At 37.1% G+C, this 20,624-nt stretch overlaps 1 protein-coding gene across 1 annotated transcript; it reads left to right on the top strand.

The window, feature by feature from the left end:
* Window positions 16,127–19,034, top strand: LOC104737781 (phosphatidylinositol 4-phosphate 5-kinase 9-like). The gene is made up of 3 exons (XM_010458041.2): window positions 16,127–17,947; window positions 18,177–18,438; window positions 18,524–19,034. The coding sequence occupies exons 1-3, from the start codon at window positions 17,127–17,129 to the stop codon at window positions 18,692–18,694; spliced, it is 1,254 nt and encodes a 417-aa protein (XP_010456343.1). The 5' UTR covers window positions 16,127–17,126; the 3' UTR covers window positions 18,695–19,034.

A 20,624-nucleotide genomic window follows, 5' to 3' on the forward strand; every position in this document is an offset into this window, starting at 1 on the left:
GTAAAGTGACGTGGAACAGAGGATTATTACTGGAGAAAAATGTTGAGTTGTACTAATTCTTTTAATTTGATTGATTATTTATTTTAACTGAGGTGTCAGCTCTAGAATTCTCCAAAATGCTGAGGTCTAATCACGTGAAAAACATCCAATATTTATTGTATTGATTATGTGATTGATAAACCATATCATCGTTACCGATTGATTGAGAAACAATAAAAATTTTAAAAGAGGGAGGTAACTAACTAACTACTTTATAGACATGTTGGAACCAAGTCCATGCATAGTATATAGTAGGCCTGCGAATTTGAACCGAACCGAGATTTGGGCAAATTGGTTCAGTTTCTATTAATTAAGTAAACCGATCGGAAAGATTTTAATTAGACTCGGTTAACCGAGATTTTCCGTTTGGTTTGCTTGAACCGAATGGTTAACCAAAAAAAAGAAAACCCTAATCTAATTTTTCCAAGTAGCCGCCATTGCCTCTTCTCCATTAGTTACTCTTTGATTTTTCTTCATTTCTTCTTCAATTCACCATCTTTATTATCTTTGATTCATCATCCTCTCCTTCTTCGATTCACCATCATCTTCTTCGATTCACAATCATCTTCTTCAGTTACGATTCTTCTTCCATATATTATCATCATCTCTTCTTTTTTGTTGACTATTCTTCTTCTCGATTCATCATCTTCTTCCTTTTCTCGATTCATCATCATCATCATCTTCTTCTTCTTCTTCTCCTCGTCCTTATTCTTTGACTTCTATACCGCAAGCTTCGGTTTCGAGATCTCGCCGTCGTTGCCTCCACGGCTCCAGTCGTGGTTGTGGGGTTCTCCTTCTCTCAAGAAAAATCTCATAATGTTTTTTTTTGTAGTATTAATGGGTCATTTTTTTGCAAGCCCAAAAATCAAAAACAAATTTATCCCTAAACTAGTAAACCGAAATAACCGAATATCATAAACCGAAATAACCGTTTCCGAACTGAACCGAACCGAAATCTTAGTCGGTTCGATTCGGAACAGCTTTCAATTTTTAAAATAACCGAAAACCGAATAAACCGAACCGAAATATCCGAATAAACCGAAGTCACAGGCCTATATAGACACTTAGCATAAAAATTGAGGCGGGTGTAGTAGAATGAAGACTCCACTACACAAGACGAGCATCAACATGCAGTTCTTCTAGGGAACATGCTATATATCCTCTGATCTGCACTGTTGGTAGCCGTTTGACTTGCCACTCTGCATTCAAACCCCAAACCCTATTCTTGCATTAGACCATACGTACAAAAACAGCTACACACTACAAGAATATTAAGTTTCGATAGCATCATAATAACGCTATCTAACGATATTATAGCGTTTTGACAAACGCTATATTTGCGCCCGTCATCATAGATCAGACACTTAAGATAACGGTTTTCTGTTATGCTATCGTATTGTTATATACAATAGCGTTTATTTTTCTGTAATTAAATACTATATAATAGTAGTTTTTATCTGCAATTGTATATTTAATTATTCAGTGATAGAGAGCGGAGGCTTAATTAACGGACGAGAACGCTAGATCTCAAGGAGAACTCGGATTCACGAACAGATCTTGCTTAGAACATTGTAACTTGACGAAGAAGCAATAAGGATAGGCCGAGATATCGACGTGGTTTTTGCAAGTCCTCCTTGCAGGGCTTGAACACAAGCTCTTAGGGTTGAGAGTCCTCATCTCTAGGCTTTAGGCAAAACTCTCTTAAAACAATATTTATTCAATAATAGAATATATTTTACAATAGAAACTCACGGCTCCTTAAATAAGAAGAATCATTAAACTAAACCCTAACACAATTAAGAAGTTAATCTGACAATTAAAGTCCTACAACTAAATAAAGCCCATACGTAAATATAAACTAGAAACAATAGAAAGATCCATTCACGACATTGGTGTCGTGATCGTCGCAAAGATGCGCTGCATCAGTCCCTCCGGGTTAGAAAGATTCGACCCCGAATCTGAAATCGTCCAAAACTATCCTTTGTCCACCAATTCATTATATTTTCGCTTAAGAACTTTGTGACTTTTCTTGTTCTGACGAAACTGCAGCTTGCTAAAATTTTGTCGATGCAGAACCTTTGGTAAAACAAATATAGCTTCCAAGCTTCCTCGAACACGTGTGACAACAAGATCCTCTTTTCCCTTAGGTCTTTCATCATTTTCTGGTGTCAACGCTTGTTGATATTCATGAAAGCAACGACGATCATTTGCAAACACCATGCATACAAAATCACCTGGATCAAACACCAAGTCACGCCTCCTAACATGTACTGCTTTATACTATGAGGCCAAGTACTTCAAATGCAACTCAGCCTGCAGCTGAAAATCTTGAAATCCCGCCAAGAAGTCTACGAGGATGTGGGTAATGTCAACGATACAATATGCAACCCAAACTTGAAGAATATCACCCACCAAACATCCTAACATATTCCGAAATGCTCCAGTTGTGACAATTGTGTGAGTACAAAATGTTGCATACATATCCAAGCTGTAGTCAAGTAACTTCCACATCAACACAACGACGACCGCATTTGTGGCCTGCTTACCCAACATGAACCGAAGCTTGTTAGAGAGACAAGCCAAGAGGAAGCTTAATGTTCTGCAAGTTAAGATCCTTCTTGAAGGGAAAGAATCGACACTCCAACAAAGAAATGTCAGACGTTTAGAATAAGCACCCACACGAGTAAAAACAGCTCCAAGTGATATGGTACACAAATCACGATGAGCAAACTTCACTGCAAAACTCAACTGACATGGTACACAAATCCCGATGAGCAAATACAAACACCATACGATCCCAAGATACCGTTGATACTTTGCTACCATTGTAGACAAGCTCCATGATATATCCCAAATGAAGCACAAAACACCCAAAACCAGCAGCCCAACGTTGCATATGTGATGCAGACCAAACATCAAATGTATTGATGTTGCTAATATTCACGAGCCCAACGACAGCAAACACGCAAGGCATGTTACGACAAAAACGATCAAGTAACCGGCAGTGATGTGAATTCAGATCTTCATAAGTAACTTGGCAATAAGATGTGGCTCTTATTGGGATTTCTTCCAGAATTTCCCGGCTAGTACACTCTTTCTTTGAGACCACATACATGTTTTCCTCTTCTGTAGTTGTCATGTAGAATACACAGTATTCTTCTTTTGGCAATCCACCATGATGAAAAAACACAAAATATTCTGAATACTCAATCACTTCAACTACAATTGTCTCTCTCTCTTCTGCAGAAGAATCATCATAATAATTATTTTCCTCATTATCCATATAAGAAAACAGAGTACTACAGAGCTTGTTGCAGAGATCTATAAACTGTTCTTGTAGTAAGGAAACACCACAGGAACCAAGGCTCCCTTGAATCTTGAACATGTTAATCAATGTAAACGGCGGTGGTCGTTTGTGGAAACCGAGCACCCACACGATTTTTATGTCATCAAAGGAAAAACCCAGACACGAGACTCCCCCATAATGCTTCGTTCGCACAGCAAATAACAACGGAAACATTTGTCTTCCTTCCCATGTTTTCTCACGTGATGGTAACACCACAAATTGTGTTTTTGTGAAAAAAAAATTCCACCATATGCCTCGTGTGTGTAAGCCATTTTCTAATGGAAAATAAAAAATCAATAAGATTAATTATGATATCCACGTCTTCGCCATATACACAAGAAGAATTTGTCACTGAATATTTGTTTCGAATAGCCCACATCATTGAACTGCATTCATGTGATTCTCCATCTTCTGGATATTTCTTGTAGCTCACAGATTTGAGAACATCTGAAGCATTGATGAAACAAGCAAACTTTTCCCTCGCCAACTCGAATTTATATGTAGCTATTTTACTTAAGTAGTGGATTCCTTGAGGAAGGATAGAACAATAGAACGTCAAGTAACTTTGCAAGGCTTCCAATACAGCTGACGGCTTCTGAGACGTTGCAGCTATGTCTAAGTAGACAAGGTTAGACCCATTAATCTCTTTCACATCGCTAAGCAACAAAAAGCTGTTTCGACCAGGATCTGGTGGCTCTCTCTTGATATTTCCGTACCAATTCGCAGGAGAAATCAAATAATCATGGTCTCTCTTATCCATGTATGAATCTTCGTTCATCTTAGCAAGGTTGTTGATGATCAAATCTTGTTCAAGTGGTGAAATTTTTGAGTATTCCACCCTAGAAATTCCAATAAGATCGTCGTTGACTCCGTCTCGGACCAGGTCCTCCATGTTGCCACCAACGTCTTGACCATGATCATCATGCCCAACACGATCTGCAACATCATTGTCATCATCTTCATCTCCCGTACCACTGGCGTTGAGAAAATCATCTTCACCTTCTGTGAAGATCACGACATCGTTGTTTATCAAAGCAATAACATCATCATCTTTAGCAACTTTGACATTGAACTGTGGCTCTGCATTATACACCAAAGGAGATAAATTATAGCCATCAACATAGACATACTCATTGCCATTTTATACACCGACAACTACGTCATTGTCTTCCTTGTTGTTGGGTTCTTTCACATCGACAAGATCACTATCTTCATCGGAGGCCAGTTTCAGAGTACATAAATCATCAGCAACAACATCGTAGATATGCTCAACGACAACGTTTTGAACTTGAATGGAACAATTCTCCGTGTAATTATCCACAACTTGTACTCCTTGTTTCAAATTCGGCAAACGATTATACATCATATGACGAGGTAAATAGGTTGCACAAAGCTTCTTCTTAAGTTTATCCCAAGACTTAATGGGATTTTTGCCATCTCGCTTGCGGGCTGTCTTCACTTGTTGCCACCATGATGCAGCTTGTCCTCGAAACTTCTTAATCACAAGTGAAACCAGTTCATTATCCGGAACACTTCGAGACACCAACATGTCTTCAACTTCGACGAGCCAATCTAGGAACGAATCAACACCGATTCCATCATAGAAATTAGAAATATCCAACTTAAAATCCATCATAAGGAAATCAAATCACCAGGAACATGATGAATCTGATATCAACTGATAGAGAGCGGAGGCTTAATTAACGGACAAGAACGCTAGATCTCCAGGAGAACTCGGATTCACGAACAGATCTTGCTTAGAACGTCGTAACTTGACGAAGAAGCAATAAGGATAGGCCGAGATATCAACGTGGTTTTTGCAAGTCCTCCTTGCAGGGTTTGAACACAAGCTCTTAGGGTTGCGAGTCCTCCTCTCTAGGCTTTAGGCAAAGCTCTCTTAAAACAACGTTTATTCAATAATCGAATATATTTTACAATAGAAACTCACGGCTCAGATCAAGCCGCCGATCAAATCTGTCGAGAGTAATTGCCGAGAAAGATCGAGGATTGTTTGTGAAGCGGGTTTCTGTTGTTACTTTTTTCTATACTAAGGATTAAATCCAATGGGTAAGGTGAGGGTGGTATTTGTGGATATACAGTAACCTCTTTCTTTATATACTCTTCGATAGGTACTGAGTATAGACTCAAGAATTGTTTGTTAGTTGAATGTGTTTGTGTGGATTTGGGTGCATGGTAAAGTAGGTTGTTAGTAACATGATATATGTGAAGCACATTAGCTACATAATCTGATGTTATGAATTAACTTATATATTATATTATACATATAATTATGAACATACATGAGAATGAGATGAGAATGAGAAAGGAAAAGATACTTGAGGATGTTGGACTGTAATGGACCGACGGGTTCATTGCAGGTCGTAAACCGCTGACGAGCAGTATGAGAAGAATCGAGCTATTGGTCGTGGCCTTCTAAGAATGAGGTTTCGGAGCCATAAAAGTGTTAATGGCCAAATCTGTAAGGAAAGTAAAACTTCTCAAATAATATAAAGAAAAAAAAAATGTTTTAATGTGGTAGTTGCCACAAAAGTGCATAAAATAATATCGAAGTTATTAATGAAAAATAAGATGTTTGTTTGATTGATAGACATTTTGAATCTATGCTAAGTAAGGAATGTTGATTATATTTGGAACGTGATTACTGTTTGTCCAGTGGGCAGAGTTTGATCTCCTCTTACTCACCCCTTTCTTTCCCTTTTTCCCAGGTTAGTAAGTTTCAAGAGTTGCAGTTTGAAGTTTGTTCGTTGGTGAATTTTAAAGAAAGAAACGGTCTTTTTTGGCCAGATCGGATGTATTACATGTTGTTCCGTCTTTTGAGATAGTACGGGTGTTACATGAAGAATTAACAAATCATAAGAGTTATGAATAAAAAACACAAATTGGTGAACCCTAAAACAAAAACTCGACAGATTCAAACGCTAAGATGAGGAAACGACAACAGTTATAGGAGACGGGATGGTGGCGTGATAACAGGATTTTCACGCAGGGTATCAATTCCCTATGCAGTTGTAGTACAAAGAATTATCAATCCAAATGGTTGTTTATGCTAGCAGGAAGGATGCAATCAGAAAAATGCAAGTCAAGCCAGGCAAAATATGGTTTTGGTCTAACAATCCTAAAATGAATAAAGAAAGAATATAAGCAAGAAACCACATGACCTAAGCTCTCGATGCAAGCATTCGAGTACATGATCGGGTGGGGTGTTCGAGTAAGCAAAGAAGGTATGAACAAATCGAGGTGTTACTCGAAGCAGGTGATCGTGTACCTGTTCGGGTAATGGGTCGAGTGATGAATAAAAATGCAAACAATTAAAATACGAAAGCTTCTAAGGATGGGGTAATCGAATCCTAAGTGTTCCTGACCAATACAAATGTCTTACATGCCTCAAGCAAATATTCCCTAGACAATGAATCTCTAAAATCTTGTTAAAACACTCTCGTGATAGAAACAATCAACCTTAATCACTTTCCTACACAACTCTCGTTGGAGAAACATGACCAAGCAGGCAATGAGAACCGATTCATTATTGTCAATAAACCCCTTAGTCATCTAATCTCTTAGGCTAAGTGAGTAAATCTCTAGCATTGGTTGATTCAAGCATTTCATCTACACCTCTCGGTGGTAAAACACCTTAGATCTAATCTCACCCTCTCGGTTTGTTGACAACATTAAGAACACCAACCTAGAAGGGAATCTATAAAACATTTACAATCAAACTAAGACATCCTAACCGATCAAGAACACAAAATCATCTATCCCATCCTTAGAAACTTTGCTACACTACTCAGAAATCATAGCAAGAAACATAAAAACATATATGAACGAAAATTGCATTGTGTAAAAACATAGAGTAAAGAAATAAGAGTACAAAGTAGAAATCTAAAAAAAATGACAAAAAGATATAAAATAAATCCTAACAAAAAGTAAAAAGTATTTGAGTCGCTCTGGATCTCTCTCAGAAGCTCTCGCTCTCTGGTTTGAGGGTCTGCGGCGTGCTCGTTTGCGAGGAAGAAGAGGGGGGTTTATATATATGGAAATCCATTAACCCTAGCTTCCCAGTCCTGCCCGAAGGTCTGCTCGATGGGGTGAACGAGGATGTGCTCGGGTTGCTGTTCGGGTAGACTCTCGGGTTGTTCTTCCTGCTCTTGGATCCTCCTCGATCGTGTTGGGGTTCGGACTGTTCTTCCAGCTCGATGGCTCCTTCGGGTACATGCTCAGATTTGTCCTTTTTTCTCCCCATTTTAGGCTCTAAAGCACCTGTTTTCATCCAAAGTATGCAAATGCAAGAATGCAACACCCTAAATGGCCTAAAAGTGAATTCCTACAGTTAATGACCTAAAAATACTAAGGTAAGGGTATAAACAATGTAAAATATGGACAAAAAGGGATGCTAAAAACATGTAAATTAGAGAGTTATCATGGCAACACCGACGAAGATGACGAGGACAAAGGATATCCCTCGCAAACTTCAAAGAATCAACAAAACAACTCTGGTCACATCTTATCCGGTTACTCCGTCGATAGAGATTGAGCAACGACGAGATCTAAAACAGATCTGGGGGTTCATTATTTTTGGTGGAGATGAGGAATATAACTTAGTTTTGTTCGCTGGAGAAGAGAGGAAGATGACATATCTAGTTATGAATCTGAATTAAGAGTTTAGGTGAGTATCATAGATGGACAGAAATAGTGAGAAAGTAAAAAGCTTGATAAGTGAAACAATGGAGGGAGAGTAAACGAAAGTGAGAGGGAGAATGAATTTTGGTAGCTGCTTCCTTTTTTTCACTAAGTTATAAGCAGGTACATGAATTAGGTTTTTCGCATCAATCAAACATAGCGTCTCGTTTTCGATAAACGCTATAAAAAACTGAAGAATATGTCAATTATAGCAAAAGACCATTAAACGTTATATTATAATGTGATAACATCATTATTTTACCCATTTTAGCTATAGTTTTTGTATGCATTTAGGATGAGTTTGATATGATTTCAAGGCTTTAATGTCTATTATCAAGTATTTTAGCTTTCAAGAAGGTTTTACGTACAAGTTTTATAGCAAAAATGACCAAAAGACAAGGAAAATACATTTCAGGACAGATTCAGAGCTTTGCAGTACGGGACACTTTTGAAGAACTTACAGAACTCACATTTCGACGTACTTGGTGTCTATGGAAATCTGAAAGAGTTATCTTTCTCCTCGAAGTGGAATCAATTCAATCAATTCACTCACCAGAAAGTGATTCCCGATTTACCGAGGCGTGTTATAAACTGACGAGAAGATAAGTTTGAAGCCAAGTGGACTTTAATGACGGCCCGATTAGCAACCATCACTGCGGCCCGGCACGGAGGAGTCATGACGGTCCAGAACTTTCCTACGCCTCCCATTGTCCTGCACTCAAGAAGAAAAGACGTTTCTAGCCTTACAAAACCCTAAACCTAGACAAAACCCTATAAATACTCTTCTAAGCCCTAGGGTTTAGAGTGTGCAATCATTGGAGCAGCCAAGAGACACAACCAGAGGAGCAGCCAACGACCTGAAGCTCTCTCTCATCCCTCTCTTTGAAGCTTTGAGATCCACCAACTCTTTCTATTCTATTTGCTTTGTTATTTGTTTCAAAGGAAGAAGATCCTACACTTTGTTTGACAATCATTAAAGTTCGAAATCCCTTTTCTCTATTTATTCTTTTATGTTTATGAATTGTTTAAACCTTGATTTGATGATTCCCTTAGACATGCTAGAGTAGTTTTCTAGTTGGGTTTAAAGGGATAATCAAAGGGGGGAGATGATCTTAGTTTAGGTGGCAATTTTCAGGGTTTGTTAGATTCATATTCTAGTTTATTCTATGCTTTAATTCTAAGTCTTTGCTTAATGCTTTAAGTTAGCCTCATGAACTAACAATGATCTAAAGTGTGTGTGCTTTGCCAAAAGGTTGCATGTGTGCTTGACCTAACTTAGATGTGTGAGGAGTCATAGGAAGCACATGCCCCTTACATATGGAATCTCATGGATTAGAATCGAACCTGCTTAAAATGCTTTGATCTATGCGTCTTTGCCTGCGACAGTTGAGTCTCGGAGTATAGAGATCTTAGACGGTTAGCTTGTGAACTATAAGTTAACGGTTCATTCGTGTTTTGTAGTCCGAGTTTTAGATAAACAAACCAATCCTAAACTTTCCTAGATAGATAGATCATCGAAGCCATGCGATTTTTCTTGATGCCCAACACTTGTTTTATTTATTTTATTTGTTTTACTTTCGTTTATTTGCTTACTTACGACCGTGACAACCAAAACCCTATTTTTATTGAGTTCTAGCCTTACATCTCTTCCGACGGATTCTCTAAACAACAACTCTCTCTTTGTGGGATCGATCCTTAAATACTTCTACCGATTAGCTGTGCACTTGCAGCAGTTGTGTGGTCTTTAAGGTAAAAAATTGAAGTGGTAAAAACCACGCACATCATAATGCTATCAATACCTCAATTTTTTTGTAGTGAAAGTGTAAAAGGGATTCCTCCTTCTAATAAGTACATTTTTGGCATTGATGTAAAAACCATACCTCTCTAATTTAATGCATGGACGCATCCATGGCCATGAAAGCATGTACCACATTGCTGGCATCTTCTGCACTGGTCTCCATTCCAATTTCATCTGCAATAAAACGATCGACATTCTCTTCATGGTACAAATATTACAATTAATTGTTCAAACTATCTAGTGTTCATGTTTACTGGTTATCCATTCCACAGTAAAGTTCCTTTCAACCTGGTTTGGTTTAGAATTTTTTTCAGACTTGCATTGTTGTTTGTTTTTTGCTTTTTTATTTTCAGTTTTTATGGCATGAGAATTATATGGTTTCTTAAGCTTATTGGGTCTTGTTAACCTTGTGTGACCCTATTGCCATTGTAATATGTTTTTCTAGTTGTAAACCATTGAGGATGGATCTCCATAACCGGCCCATACATGTCCAAATTCATAAGGCCCATGGCTGTAGGCCCATGGCCGTTTCCTATTCCTATTGAGTTTAGGATTTATGTAATACATGTAACTCTTATTCGATTGATCAATAATACATGAGAGAATACAACTTCTAGTTTCTCTACTTTCATAACACGTTATCAGCACGAGTTTGCTCTAAAATCCACTGAGAAAATTCCCTAACCCTAAACCGCCGCACATCGTCTTTTGTTCTGAAAACTCTTGATCATGACAAGCCCGAGGTTCATTAGCCGTTCGTGATCAAGCTCCTGTTCGTTTCAAAGCTCGCATGTGGAGGTTAGTTCATGATTAGCTAGTTATATCTGAGGTCTTTAGCTCCCGGATCAATTCCAGTCAACCCCCAAACGGTGTAAGGTAAAACAATCGAACTCATCGGGCACCTATATCGAATCTGATTCCTAATTCTATTAGAACCCTACATCTACAATTATACAATCAACAAATCAAAACCCTAAACTTCTAAATCATAAAAAACCCTTAAGCTTTAAACCCAAATTCTAAAACATTAAAATTCGATTGCTATGAGGTTTTATGATTGTTTAGATTGCTTGCAATTAAATTGATTGTGTAATAATTTAAAATCTGATTATTATTGATTGTTTGTTTAAAATCAAAACCTTAAAATCAGACCTTAAAATCGGAAGTGTTCTTTGTTTTGCAGGAAACCCTAAAACTAAAACCCTAAAATCAAAACCCTAGAGAAAGGAAATATTTTTCCTAAAAAAACTCTTGTCTTAATCCTAAACTAGAAAAAGAAAATCTTATCTAGAGAAAAAAAAAATTTTAAAACCTAAAATTATTTACATATTTTTTTGTTCATACTAGATTATAAATATTGTATAGGATTATTTCATGCATATATTAACTATATATTACAAGACAAAACTATATATTAATAGACAAGAAATTACTAAAATTGATATGGTTCAGTCTTAAATACCGGATAGCCTAAAACTAAAACAATTATACACCAAAAAAAGTTGGAGCGTGATGATTAAACAAATAAAATAATTCACAAATATTATAAACAATCATATACACGAATGTTAAATAAATATTAAGCATCATTTATTTATAAATATTTCTTTTAAAACGTTGATATAATTATATCAATATAATTATATATATTTAATCAGTTATCTTTAATTAAACAATACCCAATCATGAAAACATAGCATGCTTATTTAATTGCCAATTGATAAAATAGAAAATAATACTTATCTCGATGGAGAGATATGTCATGATCGTAAATCATATAGTTTGTGAACCTCGATCATAAATCAATGTATAATAAATCATGTGACAATTAAGCACTAGGCATCATAGTTCAAACCAACGATTTACCAAATCAAAACATATTCAAAACAATGTAGCAATTAACGTAGCATATGCGACATAATGTTCTATAACATACGGTCAATCATAAACCATTAGTCTATTAAAATAATTAAGCAATTAGGTGATTGCATCATCACGGGATTAAACAAATATCGATAGTGAGACAATAAAATAATGGTTCTTAGTTTACCAAATCAAGGAGTTACCAAACTATTTAGCAAAACCCTTATTATTTATGCACAACGTACAAACATTAAGCTTGTGTCTAATAAAACATTAAGGGATTCATTGGGATCACCTTTATTATACGTTAATTTACTTTATTGCTTTATGTCTAAAATATATTATACTTGTCACAAAATATTGTTTTCATGTAAAACATAATATAGTAAAAAAAATATTATAATTTTATTTTTGTGTGTGATTATATAAAATTATGAAATATTAATGTAAATCACATCCTATTGACTTGTTGTCTATTCATTGAAGTGAATATAATTTTATGCTATATTAAAAAAATATTGAAAGCTCTTGAAGAGTATATATACTATTGCCTATGTGAACACAATTTGATATTAATGTGTTATAGTCTCCCAATTAGTCTCAAAATTAAAAGGGTGTAAGATATAATACATGACCCAATTTGCGAATATTATTGATTACATAGTGGAATTCAAATCGAGATTGATAGACATGAAGTGTCATCATCTCGAGGGAGAAAATTAATAAATCCCACATAAAGAGGTGATGAAACAAATATAAGATTATGTTCACACCCAAAATGAGTTTAATCACTCATATAAAAGAGCAAATCTTGAGGATTTGAAACATAATTATGTTGAGACAATAAGCAAAGAAAATACTTTGAAACTATAAGTATTATTACCCAAGTTAAGAAATGTATTTTAGAGATTACATGCATTATCTAGAACATAAAATGCTTACAATAAACCAGAAAGTTTAATGTAAATCTTATTTTGAAAAATGCCAATATTAGCACAATAACGGGTATAGCAAGCCTAATTGAAGGCTACGACCATGCTCATATTCTTTTACCTAATGGGACACATCTTGAAATAAGTGATGCTTTATATTCACCCAGGTCAAAAAAGAGCTTATTGAGTTTCAAAGATATTCGTTTGAATGGTTTCCATGTTGAAACTAAGGGTGAAGGGAACCAAGAGTTCCTACACATTACTGAAATCACCCAAGGATCTAAGAAAATCCTAGAGACTATACCCGCATTATCTACTGGTCTTTACCATGCTAAAATAAATATGATAGAAGCTAATATGACAATGAACAAGATGTTCAATGAACAATTCACTTTATGGCATGACCGGCTTGACCATCCGGGTTCTAACATGATGCGTAAGCTGATATTAAATTCAAATGGGCACACTCTAAAAGAGAGACGATTTATCTCTAAAAATCTCACGTGTGTAGCATGTGCACAAGGGAAACTCATTATAAGGCCATCACAAGTCAAAGTAACTAAAGAGATTTTCCACTTAAGACTATACGTCTAGATAATGCTGGTAAATTTACATCCCAAGCGTTTAATGATTATTGTATGTCCATGGGGGTAAGTGTGGAACATCCCGTGGCACATGTCCATACACAAAATGGATTAGCTGAATCCTTCATTAAACGAATACAATTAATTGCTCGACCATTACTAATGAGGTTGAAGCTTCCTATGTCGGCTTGGGGACACGCAATATTACATGCAGCAGAGCTTATACGCATCAGGCCATCTAGTGAGCATAAATATTCGTCATCCCAATTATTAACGGGTCATGAGCCAGACATATCCCATCTAAAAACATTTGGGTGTGTCGTTTATGTACCGATTGCTCCACCACAGAGAACTAAGATGGGACCTCAAAGGAGGATGGGAATATATGTTGGATATGATTCTCCTACCATTATTAAGTATCTAGAGCCAACTACGGGTGATTTATTTAAGGCTACATACGCAGATTGTCAGTTTGCTGAATCCGATTTTCCTATATTGGGTAGAGAGATAAACAAGCTGGTCAAAGAATTATCATGGAATCAAACATCCTTAAATTGGCAAGATCCTCGGACTCTAACATGTGAGTTCGAGGTCCAAAAGATTATACATTTACAAAAGCTAGCTAATCAATTGCCAGATTCCTTTGCTGACCCAAAGAGAGTTATGAAACCGTACATACCAGCTTGTAATGCACCAGTACGTATTGATGTTCACAAGGAACACAATCAACAAGTTGCTACAGATTCTAAAGCACGTTTGAAACGTGGTAGACCAATAGATTCCAAAGATAAGAATTATCGGAAAGCTAAGAAAGGTGCAAATAAAACCGAGGTTAAGGAAACCATAGACATGGCGGCGACAAATCCTAAGGTACCGAATGAGGTTTGGGACGCTGAACCTCAAGGTTCTGAAGGTATTGATAATAATGAGATCTCAATAAATTATATCATGTCTGGAATTCAATAGAACCGAAAAGATGTCGACATTGATGAAATATTTGCATACAAGGTAGCACTTGAAATAAATGAGGATCATGAACCCACGTCTATATTAGAGTGCACTCAAGGAAAAGATTGGTTAAAATGGAAAGAAGCCATTGACGTGGAGTTGAAATCATTAAAGAAAAGGAATGTGTTTGCTCTGATCTTGAGGACACCATTCGATATAAAGATAGTGGGACACAAATGGGTCTTTGTAAGGAAGAGAAATGAGAATAATGAAATCGTGAGATATAAGGCACGGCTTGTAGCACAAGGATTCTCTCAAAGACCAGGAATAGATTATGAGAAGACATACTCCCCTGTGATGGATGCAACGATTTTTAGAATTTTAATAAGTCTGGCTATAGGAGAAAAATTGATTTGCGGCTAATGGATGTAGTGACCGCATATTTATGTGGTCCACTGGATAATGATATTTATATGAGATTACCAGAGGGTATTGAGCTCAAAGATAAGAATGGTTCTCGAGAACAATACTGCATAAGGCTAAACAAATCCCCTAATGGACTGAAACAAAGTGGGCGTATGTGGTACAATAGATTGAGTGAGTACCTAGCGAAAGAAGGCTATAAGAATGATCCCATCAGTCCATGTATTTTTATAAAGAAGTTTGCAAACAAAGGGTTTGTAATCATAGCAGTATATGTGGATGATTTGAATATCATAGGAACCTCTGGGGAAATCGCCCAAACAGTTGAATATCTAAAGAAAGAGTTTGAAATGAAAGACTTAGGTAAAACTAAATTCTGTTTGGGATTGCAGCTTGAGTACATAGATAACTTGTACATCAAATGGCATATACTGAAAATGTACTCAAGAGATATAATATGGACCAAGCTCACCCATTGCCTAGCCCAATGGTTCTGAGAAGTTTAAATTTGGATAATGATCCATTCGGTCCAAGGAAGGACGATGAAGAGATTCTTGGTCCGGAAGTGTCATACCTCAGTGCTATAGGAGCGTTAATGTTTTTGGCTAGCCACACTAGACTAGACATTTGTTTTGCCGTGAACCTCTTAGCAAAATTTAGTTCTTGTCCGACCCAAAGACACTAGAACGATATCAAACATATATTGCGTTACCTACAAGGAACATTAGATTTGGGTTTATTTTATACTAACCATAACAAAGAAGGTTTAGTTGGTTTTTGCTGATGCATGTTATTTATCGGATCCACATAATGCTAGGTCTCAAACCGGCTAAGTTCAAGTGGTGCAAGTTCCATCTTGCGACAATTCAGCTGATCTTTTCACCAAGTCATTACCGACATCAACATTCAGGAAGCTCACGCACCAGATTGGGATGCGGAGACTCAAGGACTTTTAGTGATGCTTGGAACAGGGGAGTAATACGTGCTGTACTCTTTTTCCTTCACAATGGTTTTGTTCCATTGGATTTTCCTGGTAAGATTTTAATAAGGCAGCATCCCCAAGTGTATTATGATGATCTCTTAGCATTTGCACGGTTATGTCATCCAAGGGGAGTGTTGTAAACCATTGAGGATGAATCTCCATAATCTGCCCATACATGTCCAAGTTTATAAGGTTTATGGCTGTAGGCCCATGGCTGTTTCCTATTTCTACTGAGTTTAAGGTTTATGTAATACTATATATATGTAACTCTTATTCGATTGATCAATAATAGATGAGAGAATACAACTTCTAGTTTCTCTACTTTCATAACATTTATTAATAAAAGTTTAAGGTTAAAAAAATGAGTTATGATCCAAGTATAGTGTGAATATCAGATTTAAAAAAAATAAAAATTTTTGGATTTGGTAATTTAGTTAGTACGATTTTTTTTTTTGCAATTGTGTTTTATTCATGATAAGCCAATGTAACAAGTCAAATATTTTACATAGACAGCAAAAGTAGACATGGCAAAAAAAAAAAAACTAAAGCCCAATAAAGAAACCTTAGACTAAAGAAAAGCATTGTAAACAGCACAAAGGACACGTGACATTAGAGAAACATGATGGCTGACACGTGGGAAGTCGAAGAGATGGGAGTCTTCGACCACTAGTAGATTGTTGTGTCGCCGAAAAGCATCAATTCAGGCCAAAATCGCCGGAGAAATCTCAATCATCGTCGAGAGAAGTAAAGACGAAATCCCAATTTAAGCTTTGATGAGAATATGACTCCATTAATGCAGATCTTAAAACTTCTTCAACTTCATACAACAACTTTTCAATCTTCCAAGGATAATTTTGCTTAAAACCATCAATGCTGGAAGAAAAGCTAGCCACCCTTGGTATTCAACGGTGCTGGTCAAAAGCCAGCTAACGCCACTGAGGAAGCTGGCCGTTTCCGGGGAGGAAAAAACATCATAAAAACCTTTAGTCTCTCAAAGATCTAGAGAGAGAAGAGAGATAAAGGTTTTTATCGATCAAAAACAAAGCCAGCCAACAACGCTGTGGAAGTCACCAATGTCGGAGACAAAGCCGTCCACCGACGCTAAAGAAGCAGCCGATGCCGGAATCAAAGCTGGCTCAAGACGCTATGGAAGCCGCCGATGCTAGAGAAAAAGCCGCCAACACTACTATGAAAGCCAGTCGATGCCGGAAGCCACCGTCAAAATCAACGAAGCTTTCTCTTTCTTTGAAAGATTTTGTAATTTAGTTAGTACTATCAAAATAAATAGTAAACCAAAAAAAAAAGAACGAATACGTAACGAACTTGGGGGAGAAGGAGGATAGGGTAATTTCTAATTTTTTTTTTTTTTAATTTTAATTTTTTTCTTTGCTCTCTCTTTTCCAAATTCTCTTTAGAATATTTGTTTTCGTCTTCTGGAACTATCTCTTTGCCATCATCATCATCATCATCTTCCTCGGCCCTGAAATTGATCAGCCGGATCTCCATTGATGTGATGCATCAGAAGAAATCGGAAGTTCAGATCGGAAAAGAAAGCAGCGGCGTCTCTTCCGATTTCAATCCATCTCCCCCTCTTCTTTTCTTCCCACAGATCGTGTCTCACCACCACCGTGATCCCTCTATCCCGGCCGCCCCTTACAGGCGTCGCTTCGCTCCTCCTCCTCGTCCTCCCCCTTTATTTTCTCTGCGGCGCTCTCTCCGGCGCTTCCCTCTGTTTCTCTTTCTCCTCCCTCTCTCCTACTTCCTCCTCTCACATCCCACTCGCTCCTTCCTTGTCGATTTCCTCTCTGCCTTTGGTTTCTCCGCCGCACTTATTTTCTCCCTCAATCTCGCCCTCCCTCGGCTCCCTTCAATCCGCTTGTTCCTCGCACGCTCCTTCCCCTCACCTTTTCCCATCTTCTGGTCCATCGGCTCTCGCCCTAGATCGGACAAGAGGGGAAGCTCCTCCGGGTGCTGGGTCCAGCTCTATAGCAACGGTGACGTTTACGAGGGAGAGTTCCACAAGGGCAAGTGCTCCGGCTCCGGCGTCTATTACTATTCCATGAGCGGCAGGTATGAAGGTGACTGGCTTGATGGCAAGTACGATGGCTATGGTGTTGAGACCTGGGCCAGAGGCAGCCGTTACATGGGCCAGTATAGTCAGGGCCTTCGCCATGGTTATGGGGTTTACCGATTCTACACTGGAGACATGTTCTCCGGCGAGTGGTCCAGCGGACAGAGTCACGGTTGCGGAGTTCACACCTGCGAAGACGCAAGTCGCTATGTTGGGGAGTTCAAGTGGGGCGTCAAGCATGGTCTTGGTCATTACCACTTCAGGTAACTTACTTGTTGAATGCCATTTTTCTAGTTTATCTCGTCAACCAAATCCTGTATCTTATTATTTGGGTCTGGCAAATGTATGTGCCCCTAGTGTCCTGGATTATGAAACCTAGCTGGGCTTCCCTTTTAACTGTATAATCTCTCTCCTTAGTTACACAGTCTATGAATGATTTCCTGAAAATTAGAGGTATTTCTGATAGATTCTATCTTGTTTGTTTTTAACTAGGAACGGGGACGTATACGCAGGAGAATACTTTGCTGACAAGATGCATGGATTCGGGGTCTATGGGTTTGCAAATGGTCACCGGTATGAAGGAGCTTGGCATGAAGGTAGGCGGCAAGGGCTGGGGATGTATACATTCAGAAATGGAGAAACACAGTCGGGCCATTGGCAAAATGGGATCCTCGACATTCCAAGCACACAAAATTCAACTTTTCCCATATCTCCTGTTGCAGTCAACCATTCCAAAGTGCTAAATGCAGTCCAGGTTTGTCTGTCCCTCCCAACTTTTAAGAAAGAGCAAGTCTTTGTATACAAGTAGCATTAAGCCATAAACATTTGTAAATTCACAGGAGGCACGGAGAGCAGCGGAGAAGGCTTATGACGTAGACAAGGTTGATGAGAGAGTTAACAGAGCGGTTGCAGCTGCCAATACAGCTGCCAATGCTGCAAGACTGGCGGCCTTCAAAGCTGCCCAAAAACAATCTAAAAACATGGACAATTTTCCGATTCCTGTTGTGTGAACCAATTCTACTAGTAGTGCATATTACTCAAGAGACCGTCTTGGGAAAAGCAATGCAAAAAAAACCCTGGTTAGCTGGTTCGTTCAAAAGAGATGAATATGATGTAAAGCTCACGGCTCAACTCATATTTTGATTTCCTTGTTCCAAGGCGTGGCAGAGACATATGCTATATATAGCGTGAGATCGTGGATTGTGAATCATGATTCTGACAGACAACTGAGTTGTTTTATGTGTGCCCTAAATCCAGTAATTAAACAACAAATTCGAATGAAGGTGTATTTGAAATGCCTTATAATCCGACAACATGACTTGGTAATTCTGATACGTTTTGATAAGCTTATTATTAATTGAAGAGGACGGAGTGGAGAGGAAGTGGTGACGTTGAGTCATAGGCCAGTCTTCAACGGAGTGTTCTTGTTGCGGGTTCATCATTCTTAAGTAGCAGCTGAGGCTGTGACTGTTGAGTTTGTTTTACATTCTAATTATTTACAATTTTATGTTATATCTTAAGATATGTTTATTGGACCTTAAGAGGTAAAGATTATGTCAAAGTTTTCGGTATGTAATGGAAAACTTAAAGTACAAAAAAAAAACTAATTCACTCACTGTTTTTTTTTTTGGTCGGAACTAATTCACTCACTGTTTTAACCTCTAATTTATAATTTAAATTTTGACACTGACCTATTAGTGATTATTATTATTTTCTGTAACAGCTGTTTTGCATTGGTAGTAGGAACAAAATATGGAAATAGAAAAGATTGTCATTAGTGAATCTAACAACTACATAATACACATAATTTTAAAAATAATAAAGTGAATATTATATGAAATTTAATTCATTGAAATACATAATTGAAAGCACTATATTTATACATAAAATTTTAAGCCCTTTCAAATTAAAAAACAAGCCTTCATCATTTATTGCAAATCAATTTAACATGGAAAAAAACTGAACTGAAAATAGCATACTTAAATTGGAGAGTCTATGATTTTATAACAAATTACTCAATAACTTGAATTTCTCCTTGAGTCTTTTCTTTGTCTTGATAGAAACCGACCTCAATTTTGCTTTTATAACTTCTTCATCAACTGTCACACCACCCAAACTTGTAAACACGCCAAGGAGAAAAGATTGTTCCAACCAATCACCATCATCATCAACCATCAACCATCATCATCATCTTCCTTCTTCTCCTTCTTCGATTTCACAACATGAGTAGAGTCAGTAGTTCCCTAAATCTCCTTAGCACGTGCCAAAAGCAACAATGACCTTGTTTGCATCATAATTAACATAAGGCTGTTAGATAGAGGTGGTGTAGTACAAGATGTCACAATCCACCCTTTCAGATTTATATTTTAATAATTTAGAACAATGTTAATTTACCAATAAAAGTAATTTTCAAAAGTTAGTTAGAGTATAAAGATTTACCAAAATTTCTAGAATAATACCAATTTGAATAATCGAAATTATGTAATAGTAGTGTTTTGATATTATCAACTTTGTAATCTTAAGTTGGACAAATAATATGAGTGAAGTTTGTACTAAATTTGTTGGAGTGATGCATGTGAAAGAATTTGTATACATTATCTTATAAGAATGACATTCATCATTTGAGATATAATCTTCCTTGTTGAGGTCAAAGCTATGAATGTTTTGGAACGTAAACACCTATAAGCAGCTGCATGATAATGTACATCATGAACATGAATATGACGAATGAATAAATAATTTCAACTTAGTTTGAACGACGAAAATGAATTTCATCTTTGTATGAATTGTAAAATAACGAAGAAAAAACCTCATAATCGATAATGAATTCCAAGACACTACCACAAAACCAAATCACCATTTATAAAGATAATCATAAATAATGCATACTAATCTTTTTCGAATAATGCATACTAATCTTCGTAATAATGCATTATTAGG

This window comes from Camelina sativa, chromosome 13, assembly GCF_000633955.1.
Source record: "Camelina sativa cultivar DH55 chromosome 13, Cs, whole genome shotgun sequence".
NCBI lineage: Eukaryota > Viridiplantae > Streptophyta > Magnoliopsida > Brassicales > Brassicaceae > Camelina > Camelina sativa.